This window comes from Xenia sp. Carnegie-2017, unplaced genomic scaffold, assembly GCF_021976095.1.
Source record: "Xenia sp. Carnegie-2017 unplaced genomic scaffold, XeniaSp_v1 HiC_scaffold_1, whole genome shotgun sequence".
In the NCBI taxonomy this organism is placed as follows: domain Eukaryota; kingdom Metazoa; phylum Cnidaria; class Anthozoa; order Malacalcyonacea; family Xeniidae; genus Xenia; species Xenia sp. Carnegie-2017.
Window position 1 is genome coordinate 3,174,272 of NW_025813402.1, and position 14,936 is coordinate 3,189,207.

At 31.4% G+C, this 14,936-nt stretch overlaps 1 protein-coding gene across 3 annotated transcripts in view; it reads right to left on the bottom strand.

Moving 5' to 3' along the window:
- The window catches only part of LOC124436062 (titin-like), a 96,224-nt gene that overhangs the window by 44,796 nt on the left and 36,492 nt on the right, over positions 1–14,936 (bottom strand). For all 3 annotated transcript variants that reach the window (XM_046986000.1, XM_046986008.1, XM_046985992.1), the window contains 28 exons: positions 14,556–14,834; positions 13,966–14,403; positions 13,655–13,882; positions 13,442–13,531; positions 12,893–13,105; positions 12,593–12,685; positions 12,298–12,516; positions 11,723–11,815; positions 10,796–11,005; positions 10,635–10,727; positions 9,000–9,215; positions 8,528–8,623; positions 8,189–8,395; positions 7,921–8,013; positions 7,136–7,351; positions 6,787–6,882; positions 6,448–6,654; positions 6,206–6,298; positions 5,086–5,301; positions 4,740–4,835; positions 4,408–4,614; positions 4,165–4,257; positions 3,381–3,596; positions 3,036–3,131; positions 2,697–2,903; positions 2,454–2,546; positions 1,648–1,863; positions 1,290–1,385 (listed from right to left, as the gene is read on the bottom strand). In XM_046986000.1, the coding sequence (XP_046841956.1) occupies positions 1,290–1,385; positions 1,648–1,863; positions 2,454–2,546; positions 2,697–2,903; positions 3,036–3,131; positions 3,381–3,596; positions 4,165–4,257; positions 4,408–4,614; positions 4,740–4,835; positions 5,086–5,301; positions 6,206–6,298; positions 6,448–6,654; positions 6,787–6,882; positions 7,136–7,351; positions 7,921–8,013; positions 8,189–8,395; positions 8,528–8,623; positions 9,000–9,215; positions 10,635–10,727; positions 10,796–11,005; positions 11,723–11,815; positions 12,298–12,516; positions 12,593–12,685; positions 12,893–13,105; positions 13,442–13,531; positions 13,655–13,882; positions 13,966–14,403; positions 14,556–14,834 (4,716 nt within the window). The remainder of the gene's footprint in view (positions 1–1,289; positions 1,386–1,647; positions 1,864–2,453; positions 2,547–2,696; positions 2,904–3,035; positions 3,132–3,380; positions 3,597–4,164; positions 4,258–4,407; positions 4,615–4,739; positions 4,836–5,085; positions 5,302–6,205; positions 6,299–6,447; positions 6,655–6,786; positions 6,883–7,135; positions 7,352–7,920; positions 8,014–8,188; positions 8,396–8,527; positions 8,624–8,999; positions 9,216–10,634; positions 10,728–10,795; positions 11,006–11,722; positions 11,816–12,297; positions 12,517–12,592; positions 12,686–12,892; positions 13,106–13,441; positions 13,532–13,654; positions 13,883–13,965; positions 14,404–14,555; positions 14,835–14,936) is intronic.

Here is a 14,936-nt window from a genome sequence, read left to right on the forward strand (position 1 = left end):
CAATAAAATTCCATTGAACTTTTCAGGTTCATCCCACGATACATTAAGTTGAGTGGAGCTAACATTTGAAGCTCTTACGTTACGTGGTTCACTGGGAACTGTAGAAAAAGAATATTGTCATGATTAACTAGTTGTTTTATTGACGGTTTTTAAAACTAAAAATACTGTTGGTGCACAAATAGAAACTATTTTGCTTATCAATGCACTTTTTTAACCTAATGGTATATTTTGCATTAAAGAATCATTTCAAATGGTTAAATTGTAGCAATTTTCAGCAACTGTTGCAAATGTAAAATGAAATGTAGCCATGTGTGTCAGATTAGTGGAATAAAAAACGAAGAGTGAACAAAAGTTTGCAAATACAATATATAAAGAGTAAAATATTTCTATGTTGTTGAAACGTACGAAAGTCAACTCAAATAACATTCAATGTCACAGCTGTATGATCGCTTTGAATAATGTAATCTTCTAAACACTATTTAAACGACAATAGACCTTTTCATTTGATGTTAGAAAATATATCATGCTCAACTTTAAATTCGGATGAAATTTTCTGTTGACAGAAGTGTTATGATATGTTGACAAAAGTGTTAAATACACAAACTTTCAAACAAAAAACATAAGTCAGCTTGTTGAAACACTCAGCTATGTCCCACATAGAGATTTCTAAAGAGAAATCTTGTCAACTTGTTTCAATTAGAGATTACCTGTTTCACCGGTTCGTTCCCTGAGATCTACAGCTTCTCCATTTCCAACGAAGGTAAATGCATTCAAACTTACATTGTAAATAGAATATGGATCTATAACATAATCAAGATTTTTGTTCTCACAACAAGTATAATTCCTTTATACCAACAATGAAAGAGTTTTTTCATTTTTCATTTCAGTAAATTTTACCGATATATTTGTTAAATAATTTAAAAATAAATTTCTCATCAGATAAAACTAACCTAAATTTGAAATGGAAAACGAAGTTTTGGTGGTTGTGGTACTGTTCATGGTGATGGGAACTGTTTCATTCTTATCATTTATTACTTTACTCCAAGATACATTATAACCACGAATGATCCCATTAGGATCCATTGGTATCTCCCACGTTAAGTTCAGTACTGTAGACGATGATATTTGTAATATTACATTAACTGGAGCGCCAGGAGCTAAAAAAGAAAGACAACACGTTGAGTGCAAAAGAAAACAAATTATGAATATCTCATATTAATAAATGAATTTTAGTGATTATATCAATAAAACACACCGTTCATAAACAATGCATTCAAAAATAAACTTACTGTCTTCATCTGTCAAGAATTCCTTTACCGTAGAGTTCATTCCTTCTCCAACTGAAGTTGACGCACTGACTTTGACTTCGTAAACGCTGTATTTTTCTACATTAGAATAAAAAACATTGGATACGAAAACATCGCGTAAAGAAATTTCATAAAATATTTTAATGCCATTGCTAATAAATACTTACATTACACACTTAAAGTTAAATAGTGGGGAACACGTTTTCATGCAGGGTACTTGCAGTGTATTTGTAGTGACAGTCAACAGCACAAATTTTCCATATCAATATTTAAAATTTAGTGGCATATTTTTGATAAATATAATTGCGAGAAATACATAATTTTCAATAAAACTACTTACCAAGATATGTTAGAGTCAATGTTCTCACGTCTGTTAAAGTGTTTGTGCTTTTATAATTCATACGATGTACAACTTTGTTGTTATCATCACGAATAGGTTTATAATAAACTGTGTATGACAATAAAACTCCGTTGAACTTTTCAGGTTCATCCCACGATACATTAAGTTGAGTGGAGCTAACATTTAAAGCTCTTACGTTACGTGGCTCACTGGGAACTGTAGAAGAAGAATATTGTCATCATTAACTAGTTGTTTTATTGACGGTTTTTAAAACTAAAAATACTGTTGGTGCACAAATAGAAACTATTTTGCTTATCAATGCACTTTTTTAACGTGATGGTATATTTTGCATTAAAGAATCATTTCAAATGGTTGAATTGTAACAATTTTTAGCAACTGTTGCAAATGTAAAATGTAATGTAGTCGTGTGTGTCAGATTAGTGGAATAAAAAACGAAGAGTGAACAAAAGTTTGCAAATACAATATATAAAGAGTAAAATATTTATATGTTGTTGAAACGTACGAAAATCAAATCAAATAACATTCAATGTCACAGCTGTATTATCGTTTCAATAACGTACTTTTCTATGGACTATCTAAAAAGTGATGTTTAAAATATATCATGCTCAACTTAAAATTTGGATGAAATTATCTGTTGACAGAAGTATTATGATATGTCGACAAAAGTGTTATATACACAAACTTTCAAACAAAAAACATAAGTCAGCTTGTTGAAACACTCAGCTATGTCCCACATAGAGATTTCTAAAGAGAAATCTTGTCAACTTGTTTCAATTAGAGATTACCTGTTTCACCGGTTCGTTCACTGAGATCTACAGCTTCTCCATTTCCAACGAAGGTAAATGCATTCAAACTTACATTATAAACAGAATATGGATCTATAACATAATCAAGATTTTTGTTCTTACAACAAGTATAATTCCTTTATACCAACAATGAAAGAGTTTTTTCATTTTTCATTTCAGTAAATTTTACCGATATATTTGTTAAATAATTTAAAAATAAATTTCTCATCAGATAAAACTAACCTAAATTTGAAATGGAAAACGAAGTTTTGGTGGTTGTGGTACTGTTCATGGTGATGGGAACTGTTTCATTCCTATCATTTATTACTTTACTCCAAGATACATTATAACCACGAATGATCCCATTAGGATCCATTGGTACCACCCAAGTTAATTCAAGTACTGTAGACGATGATATTTCTAATGTTACATTAACTGGAGCGCCAGGAGCTAAAAAAGAAAGACAACACGTTGAGTGCAAAAGAAAACAAATTATGAATATCTCATATTCATAAATGAATTTTAGTGATTATCTCAACAAAACACACTGTTCATAAACAATGCATTCAAAAATAAACTTACTGTCTTCATCTGTCAAGAATTCCTTTACCGTAGAGTTCATTCCTTCTCCAACTGAAGTTGACGCACTGACTTTCACTTCATAAACGCTATATTTTTCTACATTAGAATAAAAAACGTTGGATACGAAAACATCGCGTAAAGAAATTTCATAAAATATCTTAATGCCATTGCTAATAAATACTTACATTACACACTTAAGTTAAATAGTGGGGAGCACGTTTTCATGCAGGGTACTTGCAGTGACAGTCAACAGTACAATTTTTCATATCAATATTTAAAATTTAGTAGCATAATTTTGATAAATATAATTGTGAGAAATACACAATTTTCAATAAAACTTCTTACCAAGATTTGTTAGAGTCAATGTTCTCACGTCTGTTGAGGTGTTTGTGCTTTTATAAATCATACTATGTACAACTTCGTTGTTGTCATCACGAATAAGTTTATAATAAACTGTGTATGACAGTAAAACTCCGTTGAAATTTTCAGGTTCATCCCACGATACATTAAGTTGAGTGGAGCTAACATTTGAAGCTCTTACGTTACGTGGTTCACTGGGAACTGTAAAAGAAGAATATTGTCATCATTAACTAGTTGTTTTATGGACGGTTTTTAAAACTAAAAATACTGTTGGTGTACAAATAGCAACTACTTTGCTTATCAATGCACTTTTTTAACCTAATGGCATTTTTTGCATTAAAGAATCATTTCAAATGGTTAAATTGTAGCAATTTTCAACAACTGTTGCAAATGTAAAATGAAATGTAGCCGTGTGTGTCAGATTAGTGGAATAAAAAACGAAGAGTGAACAAAAGTTTGCAAGTACAATATATAAAGAGTAAAATATTTCTATGTTGTTGAAACGTACAAAAATTAAATCAAATAACATTCAATGTCACAGCTGTATTATCGCTTTGAATAATGTAATCTTCTAAACACAATCTAAACGGCCATAGACCTTTTCATTTGATGATAGAAAATATATCATGCTCAACTTAAAATTCGGATAAAATTTTCTGTGGACAGAAGTGTTATGATATGTTGACAAAAGTGTTAAATAGACAAACTTTCAAACAAAAAACATGAGTCAGCTTGTTAAGACGCTAAACTTGTTTCAACTAGATATTACCTGCTTCATCAGTTCGTTCATTGATGTTTACAACTTCTCCATTTCCGACGATGGTAAATGCATTCAAACTTACATTATAAACAGAATATGGATCTATAACATGATAAGGTTTTTATTAAATACTTTAAATAAACTCCTTCATGAACATTGCCGAAAGAATAGTTCTATGCAGCTCAATCTAAAATTTCTTGAATGTGTTTTAAGTAATACAAAAAGTAAATTTCACATTAGGGTAAAACCAACCAAGATTTGAAATTGAAAATGAAGTTTTGGTGGTGTTGATATCGTTCTTTTCGATGGGAACTGTTTCATTCTTATCGTTTACTACTTTAATCCACGATACATAATATCCTAAAATCACCCCATTAGGATCCATTGGTACCACCCAAGTTAATTTCAGTACTGTAAACGATGATCTTTCTAATGTTACATTAACAGGAGCGCCAGGAGCTAAAAAAGAAAGACAACACGTTGAGTGCAAAAGTAAACAAATTATGAATATCTCATAATGAATTTTAGTGATTATCACAACAAAACACACTGTTCATAAACAATGCATTCAAAAATAAACTTACTGTCTTCATCTGTTAAGAATTCCTTTACCGTAGAGTTCATTCCTTCTCCAACTGAAGTTGACGCACTGACTTTCACTTCATAAACGCTATATTTTTCTACATTAGAATAAAAAACGTTGGATATGAAAACATCGCGTAAAGAAATTTCATAAAATATTTTAATGCCATTGCTAATAAATACTTACACTACACACTTAAAGTTAAATAGTGGGGAGCACGTTTTCATGCAATGTACTTGCAGTGACAGTCAATACCACAATTTTTCATATCAATGTTTAAAATTTAGTAGCATAATTTTGATAAATATAATTGTGAGAAATACATAATTTTCAATAAAACTACTTACCACCATTTGTTAGAGTCAATGTTCTCACGTCTGGTGAGGTGTTTGTGCTTTTATAATTCATACGTTGTAAAACTTTGTTGTTGTCATTACGAATAAGTTTATAATAAACTGTGTATGACAATAAAATTCCACTGAACTTTTCAGGTTCATCCCACGATACATTAAGTTGAGTGGAGCTAACATTTGAGGCTCTTACGTTACGTGGTTCACTGGGAACTGTAGAAAAAGAATATTGTCATGATTAACTAGTTGTTTTATTGACGGTTTTTAAAACTAAAAATACTATTGGTGCACAAATAGCAACTGTTTTGTTTATCAATGCACTTTTTTAACCTGATGGTATTTTTTGCATTAAAGAATCATTTCAAATGGTTAAATTGTAGCAATTTTCAGCAACTGTTGCAAATGTAAAATGAAATGTAGCCGTGTGTGTCAGATTAGTGGAATGAAAAACGAAGAGTGAACAAAAGTTTGCAAATACAATATATAAAGAGTAAAATATTTCTATGTTGTTGAAACGTACGAAAGTCAACTCAAATAACATTCAATGTCACAGCTGTATGATCGCTTTGAATAATGTAATCTTCTAAACACTATTTAAACGACAATAGACCTTTTCATTTGATGTTAGAAAATATATCATGCTCAACTTTAAATTCGGGTGAAATTTTCTGTTGACAGAAGTGTTATGATATGTTGACCAAAGTGTTAAATACACAAACTTTCAAACAAAAAACATAAGTCAGCTTGTTGAAACACTCAGCTATGTCCCACATAGAGATTTCTAAAGACAAATTTTGTCAACTTGTTTCAATTAGAAAATACCTGAAACGTACAAAAAATAAATCAAATAACATTCAATGTCACAGCTGTTATTATCGTTTCAATAACGTACTTTTCTATGGACTATCTAAAAAGTGATGTTTAAAATATATCATGCTCAACTTAAAATTCGGATGAAATTATCTGTTGACAGAAGTATTATGATATGTCGACAAAAGTGTTAAATACACAAACTTTCAAACAAAAAACACGAGTCAGGTTTTTGAAACACTCAGCTATGTCCCACATAGAGATTTCTAAAGAGAAATTTTGTCAACTTGTTTCAATTAGAAAATACCTGCTTCACCGGTTCGTTCACTGAGATTTACAGCTTCTCCATTTCCAACGAAGGTAAATGCATTTAAACTTACATTATAAACAGAATATGGATCTATAACATAATCAAGATTTTTGTTCTTACAACAAGTATAATTCCTTTATACCAACAATGAAAGAGTTTTTTTCATTTTTCATTTCAGTAAATTTTACCCATATTTGTTAAATAATTTAAAAATAAATTTCTCATCAGATAAAACTAACCTAAATTTGAAATGGAAAACGAAGTTTTCGTGGTGTTGGTACTGTTCTTGATGATGGGAACTGTTTCATTCTTATCGTTCATTACTTTACTCCACGATACATAATATCCTAGAATCACCCCATTAGGATCCATTGGTACCACCCAAGTTAATTCAAGTACTGTAGACGATGATCTTTGTAATGTTAAATTAACTGGAGCGCCAGGAGCTAAAAAAGAAAGACAACACGTTGAGTGCAAAAGAAAACAAATTATGAATATCTCATATTCATAAATGAATTTTAGTGATTATCTCAACAAAACACACTGTTCATAAACAATGCACTCAAAAATAAACTTACTGTCTTCATCTGTCAAGAATTCCTTTACCGTAGAGTTCATTCCTTCTCCAACTGAAGTTGATGCACTCACTTTGACTTTGTAAACACTGTATTTGTCTATATTAATAAAAAAAATCTAATCTATAAAGAACACTTTATATAAAACGAGAAAATGTCATGGAATTGTTGATAGTTATTGCTTACAAAAACTACGGAGATATATCAACATGAATTGTGGCTAATCGCAATAACAATAGGTATTCCAATTTGCAACAATAATAAATCCCAAAACTTTAAAAACTAACATATAACCTCGTGAGAAATTTTTGGTGTCAGTTGTCATGCATAAATGTGCAATAAAAATGCTTACCAAGTTCCTCCAAAATCAATGTTCTTACGTCCGAGTAAATGTTTCTACTTTCATAACTTGTACGATGTACAACATTGTTTTTGTCATCACGAATAAGTTTATAATAAACTGTGTATGACAGTAAAACTCCGTTGAATTTTTCAGGTTCATCCCACGATACATTAAGTTGAGTTGAGCTAATATTTGAAGCTCTTACGTTGCGTGGTTCACTGGGAACTGTAAAAGGAGAATATTGTCATGATTAACTAGTTGTTTTATTGACGGTTTTTAAAACTAAAAATACTGTTGGTGCACAAATAGAAACTATTTTGCTTATCAATGCACTTTTTTAACCTAATGGTATTTTTTGCATTAAAGAATCATTTCAAATGGTTGAATTGTAACAATTTTCAGCAACTGTTGCAAATGTAAAATGAAATGTAGCCGTGTGTGTCAGATTAGTGGAATGAAAAACGAAGAGTGAACAAAAGTTTGCAAATACAATATATAAAGAGTAAAAATATTTCTATGTTGTTGAAACGTACAAAAATCAAATGAAATAACATTCAATGTCACAGCTGTATTATCGTTTTGAATAATGTAATCTTCTAAACACTATGTAAATGACAATAGACCTTTTCATTTGATGTTAGAAAATATATCATGCTCAACTTAAAATTCGGATGAAATTTTCTGTTGACAGAAGTGTTATGATATGTTGACAAAAGTGTTAAATACACAAACTTTCAAACAAAAAACATGAGTCAGCTTGTTAAGACGCTCAACTTGTTTCAACTAGATATCACCTGCTTCATCAGTTCGTTTAGTGCTATTTACAACTTCTCCACTTCCGACGATGGTAAATGCATTCAAACTTACATTGTAAACAGAATATGGATCTATATAAAATGATGGAGATTTTGACATTCGACAAACTCTTTAATTGCTAATTATACCAACAGTGTTCAACTAACAAATTAAAACAGAAATAAAAATGCGATTCTTTTTATAAAAATTTACCAGCATATATTTTATGTAATGTAAAAGTAAATTTTTCATAAGATTGAAACTAACCAAGATTTGAAATTAAAAATGAAGTATTGGTGGTGTTGGTACTATTCCTGTTCATGGGAACTGTTCCATTCTTATCATTTAATACTTTACTCCAAGATACATTATACCCACGAATGATCCCATTAGGATCGCTTGGTATCACCCACGTTAAGCTAAGTACTGTGGACGATGATCTTTGTAATGTTACATTAATTGGAGCGCCAGGAGCTAAAAAAGAAAGACAACACGTTGAATGCAAAGGAAAACAAATTTATGAATATCTCACATTGACAAATAAATTTTAGTGATTATCTCAACAAAACACACTGTTCATAAACAATGCTTCAAAAATAAACTTACTGTCTTCATCTGTCAAGAATTCCTTTACCGCAGAGTTCCTTCCTTCTCCAACTGAAGTTGACGCACTGACTTTGACTTCATAAACGCTATATTTTTCTACATTAGAATAAAAAACGTTGGATACGAAAACATCGCGTAAAGAAATTTCATAAAATATCTTAATGCCATTGCTAATAAATACTTACATTACACACTTAAGTTAAATAGTGGGGAGCAAGTTTTCATGCAGGGTACTTGCAGTGTACTTTTAGTGACAATTAACACCACAATTTTTCATATAAATATTTATGCCATTGCTAATAAATACTTACATTACACACTTAAGTTAATTATGGGTAACATGCTTTCATGCAGTGTACTTTGCAGTGATAATTAACACCACAATTTTTCCATATCAATATTTAAAACTTAGTGGCATCATTTTGATGAACATAACTGTGAGAAATTCATAATTTTCAATAAAACTACTAACCAAGATTTGTTAGAGTCAATGTTCTCACATCTGGTGAGGTGTTTCTGCTTTCATAACTTGCACCATGTACAACTTCGTTGTTATCATCACGAAGAAATTTATAATAAACTGTGTATGACACTAAAATTCCATTGAACTTTTTAGGTTCATCCCACGATACATTGAGTTGAGTTGAGCTAATGTTTGAAGCTTTCACGTTAAGTGGTTCACTGGGAACTGTGGAAGAAGAATATTGTCATGATTAAATAGTTCTTTTATTGACGGTTTTTAAAACTAAAAATACTGTTGGTGCACAAATAGCAACTATTTTGCTAATCAATGCACTTTTTAATCTTAAGCAGTAAAAAGGAATAATTTCACGAATAAGTTGTCATCTAATGGCTTGTTTTATAAAAATACAAAACACAATCTTTTCATGCTATCTACAAATTTACAACTGTTATACATAATGCAATTCTCTTCACCTGCATATTATACAATTATCATTAAATTATAATTGAAAATAATGTTTAAATTTTTGTCAAATTTAAGGATGAATTACATTCGTTCTTGCTTTCACTATTATAGCCACGTGAAATACTAAATCAGTTGGAAAGGTTAAAATTCGATGAAATGGTGTTAAAGATTGCGAGGTTGTTGAGATACAAATGAATAAAATCAATAAACATGTATAAACTTAAACTATTAAATTATCCTTACAATAACGTTTACTTCAGTTTGACGGCAATTTATTATTTAGTGAATGAAGCCATGGTGTAATTCAACAAAATTTCGTAGTTTGAACATCAAATTTAATGATCACCCTTTGTATAAAATGTTCAAGCCAAGTTTTTATAAAAGAGTTTCAAATAAGAACGTGGAACAGAATATTTTGGCATTGAGGTTCAGAACTGTCCTTATACAGATGATTCTCAGGAATAAATCTAGTCAACCTGTTTTTATATACCTGAGATTACCAGCTTTTATTACAATACCTCAACTTGAGAATAAGCATGCGCTATTCTAAATGCATGTTTTGAAAATTTGTGCTTTTCAAAGTGAAAATGACTTTAACACGGAGAAATTCGCAATGGTTTTGAATTTAAAATATTGAGAAAATTTTACGGTGAAAAATGCATTATCAACATCTTTTAAACAAAGTTTACGCGTTTTCCCATTATCACATGGAAAAAATGCAGTTAGCCAATACGATGAAAAAAAAAGACCTGGCTCTACTCCCAAATTAAAGCCCACTACACACGACATAAACTAATCCAGGTTTAACCCAAATCATTTTTTTGCGTGTGAACACTACTAACCCAGGTTTGATCTGGGTTTAACTCAACCCATCTCAAGAGGCACGTTTAGTTTAACCTAGGTTAAAGCTGGGTTAGTAGTGTTCACACGTAAAAATGACCTGGGTTAAATCTGGGTTAATATTAACCTGAGTTAACCCCGGTCAGTTTATGTCGTGTGAATATAGGGCTTAAAACAATAGACATAACTCGAGGTGTTGCGCACTCTGAGTGAATAATCAATGATTCAGTTTTTCGTAATTTTCGTAAAAGAGCCAAAACAACATGATGATTCTTCTGAAGTATGACAAAGTAGAAAGAGTATCACAATCAAAAACTTTCTTTAAAGCAATTAACTTACTTGATTGACTTGTTCGAACCAGTCTAAAGACTTGAGTACCATTTCCAGCAATAGTGATCGCATTTAGCGATACATTGTATTCAAAGTATGGTTCTAATAAACAATAACATTGAGAAAATGAAAGATACAGATAAACTGTTCTTTAAGATCATATATCTTACCTAAATGTTCCATTTCAAATCCAGTTTCCGTTACTATGTCTTGTCTATGTTTATTGATGTTCACAGATCTATTTTTGTCATCTTTCACAATAAATGAAATAATCCTATATCCCGTAATTTCTCCATTTGGATTTGTGGGAGGTGACCAATTTAGTAGAAGTCCTGTGGACGATTCCAAATCCAACCGAACATTGGTGGGCTCAGAAGGGGCTGTAAGACATGCCAATACTTTATGTAATTGTAATCTACATAAACACTGTATAAAATTTCAGCTATACCTCAAATATAACCTATAAACGTAAGCAGTGTTGCGAACAAGAAATAAAGAGTCAAGAATTGCAAAAAAGTTTAAAAGGCAGAATTGGATTCCCAGTGCCTACTTAAACATTAGTTTTCGCCAGGGCTGTATTAAGGGGGGTGCGTGATGGGCGTTCGCCAGGGGCCCTTCTGTTTTGAGGACTCCGCGCGAAGTTAATATTTTCAATGGAAATATCGTCTTCACGTTGCAGGTGCAGTACGGAGAATCCCAACAGGGAAAATCGAATTTTAGTTATTAATAAAACTTCATGTTACATGCAAGAAGGCAAAGCTTGAAGTGCTTCCATTAGATGCCAACCTGGCGTTTCGTTATGAACCTCCCGTGATTTTCACGATTTTAAAGCTTGATCCTCCCGTGATTTTCACGATTATAGTGCGACATCACAATTTATATCTTAAAGTAAATAGTGAAATAACCACTCCAGTGAAAGTATAGTGTTATTTCACTGACAATTTCTCCCTCGTTAATGTTTTCCAAACTGTATACATGCAAGTTTCATTTTCGGAGACCTAGCTGTATGTCCTCTTCCCAAATGTAGCTAATCGCTCTTAAAGCGCAAACGCAAACCATTTTGTAAGGTTGAGCAGTTTATAAGTTAAATCTCTTACTTGATTCGCCAGTTTGTTTGTCTATACTTGTACCATCACCACTTCCAGCTCCAGTTATAGCATAAACGATCACAGTGTAAACAGAGTAAGGTTCTAAAGAATATTTAAACATTTTCTCATTACATCATTATAGAGAATGCAATAAACAAAATCGGAAAACGATATACAGATTATCAAACAATTACAAAAACACTATAATTACACCAAAATTGCGAATGCAAAAATTAATTTGTAGCTGAAAAACATTTTTTTAACTTTTTAATGTATATTTATTTGATGAAATTTAAGTTTCTTAGGGAAAACTTGCTTTACATTCACAGCCTTAAAATAAATGAAATACATTGTTTAAGAATAGCATAATAACGAAAAGGCATTCATACAAATTAGTAGTACCAAAGTAAATCTCAGGCATAATAAAATTTCGTATGATTGTGAACATTGAAAGATGTTAATTTAATGCTGGTAAGATTTCAATCATGGTCATAAACCTTAAGATATTGTTATTTTGGTTTTTCATCTTCAATGATTCATAATTTCAATATATATGTTTATTTGAATATTTATACATAGCTTACTTAAGCTGTCGATGACATAACTACGAGATGATGAGTTTAATGGAGTAGAAAGAACGTTCAAAACAGATTCTACTCCATCATTGCTATCATCGTTCTTTAACTTCCACGTAATATTATAACCAGTGATAACACCATTGGGATCCAAAGGTGGAAACCACGTGACTTTCAACTGCGTGGACGATAATGCAGTGACATTTACAGCAACTGGTGCACTGGGAACTAAAATAATTACAAATTTTTGTAACACATTTTTCTTTTACGACGTTTTAACCACACTATCATTTCAAATAACAACCATGTTCGTTTGTCCGAGCCATCACAACAACACGCGATCCATTGCCAAAACCATTAACAGCATTGATAGTTACTTCATATACAGAATAATGTTCTATGTAGTGAGAAACGTCGATAAAAAAATTACAAAAAAACTGTTACAAAAGAATCTGATACAACGTAAAAAAGAACAATCAATACGATACATTTCTCATTGACCAAAATCGTCATTTCAAAAGACGACCAAACAACGTTAATTACTTGATGATTTTCATTTTATCATGTTTAACAACCGTTTACAACACACAAAAAGTTGGTTTACCTAGTTTTGATATTTCAAATGAGCTTGTGTCATTCTCCAAATTCTCCGACATCGTTTGACCAACAACACTATGGTTGGTATCGTTACGTAATATTCTCCACGTGATAAAATATCCACTCAATCTTCCATTTTTATTCAATGGTGGAAGCCATGACACATTAAGCGCAGTGGATGAAATAGGAACTAAACTGACATTTCTTGGTTTACTGGACGCTAAATTATTGTTAAAAAATAAATACACGTGTTTCAGAAAAATCTTTTTCCCATCATTTTCAAACTTTGACAAATTAATTTCATTCTTTTCACATTCTTTTCTTTATCGAAACGATTGAAAATACTTCCATAATTTATTTTACTAAACAAGGGTGTTTAAACGACTTTTGTTTGCCCACTACCATAATTCAATAATAAGATGACTGATACACCTATTATGGTAAGGTTGAACTGAAGAAAAATAACAAGAAATTACACACTTGCAAAAGTCCTTCCAAAAGCAGCAAACTGTCTGCAATTATGGAAAAAAGTTACAGATGAAGGAAATCATCTTACCACTTTCCAGAGTTCTGTTTTGTATGATTGCAGGTGGGCCAAGTCTCACAGTCGCAGCTCGAAGTTCAATTTGATATTTACAGTAAGAACCTAAAAGTACGATGATAATAAATGTTCATTTTTTGCTGAGAAACTTATAGCTATTACACATAAGTAAATAAAATAAACTTTAAAGCAATTAATTTCAAAAACGATTTTGAATGTCAAACTCACACAAAGTAAAGTTTCTGCTGGTGTTAAAACTTCTGTAATTTTTTGCCAAGACAACAGTGTAAGACATCACACAGTTATCATATGTTCGTCCATTTCCATCCACCAACAAACATAAAGTTAAATTATAAAAGGTAATAACGCCATTCAACATTCCAGGTTCTATCCATGATATCAGGAAGGAATCACTTGTTTTATCAACGACTGAAAGCATTTGTGGTTCACTAGGAGCTTAAATATTAAAGGTATCGTTATTTGAAGAAATTAACTAAGGCTATTCGTAAAAGTCCTTTGAAGCGGTAAAACAAACTCACCATCTTGTAATGTTAGTACTTTGAAGTTTCCATCCGTACAATTCTGTCCAATGATATTGTTTGAACAAACGGTAAAACTATAATTAGTGTGTGGTGTCAGCTGAGTAAATGTTACATTTTTTGAAGAAACAATACAAACTGAACCATGAGTGACGTTTGATATAGAACAACTGTTGGTCTGATTTTCTTGTTTTATTAGAATGGTAAAATTAGCAACAGGAATCTGGGTGATGGTTGAATTTGTTGAAGAAATATTGCAAACTGGAGTATGAGTGGAATTTGAAATGGGACAATTATAGGTTTTGTTTTCTTTTTCTAGGATAACAGTAAAATTAGTAACAGGACTGTTGCCATTAAACGGACTCTCTTTCCAAGAAATTTTTATCGATGAAGCAGTTCTTTCTGTTGACATTAACTCGATTGGAGGATCAGGAGGACCTGCAGTCAAACAAAATATCTAATACAAATCTATTACTATTTTACTTATTTACATAGTTTGCTCCTGATGTTTTTCTTTAATAGCAAGGGTCCCATTCACATACCCTGAATGTATTCAAACCTTACGCCAATTTATTTTTATTTGTACTTACTCAGAACGATAAGGTTTGATGAGTTTGTATCATTTCCATTTTCATTAATAGCAAAGCAAACGTAAGATCCATTATCATATCTGTTTAAGTTCTTCACAACAAGTGTGTTCACATTTCCTACGATGGTGATGTTATACTTTGCCTCTACATTCAAATTTTTATTTCCAAAACTCCAAGTAATGTTAGGAATAGGATTTCCAGAACTTGTACAATTTAATACAGCGGAGTTTTGATAAACCACTTCTTGCGATACTGGCGATACGGTGATAGATGGTGGAACTAAAGTGTACGAAAAAAATATATAGAAGAGCATAAGAAGGAGCCCTTTTTGGCTTTGAAAACCTGACAAAATTCAAGATGACAAATAGCGACTGCATTTTC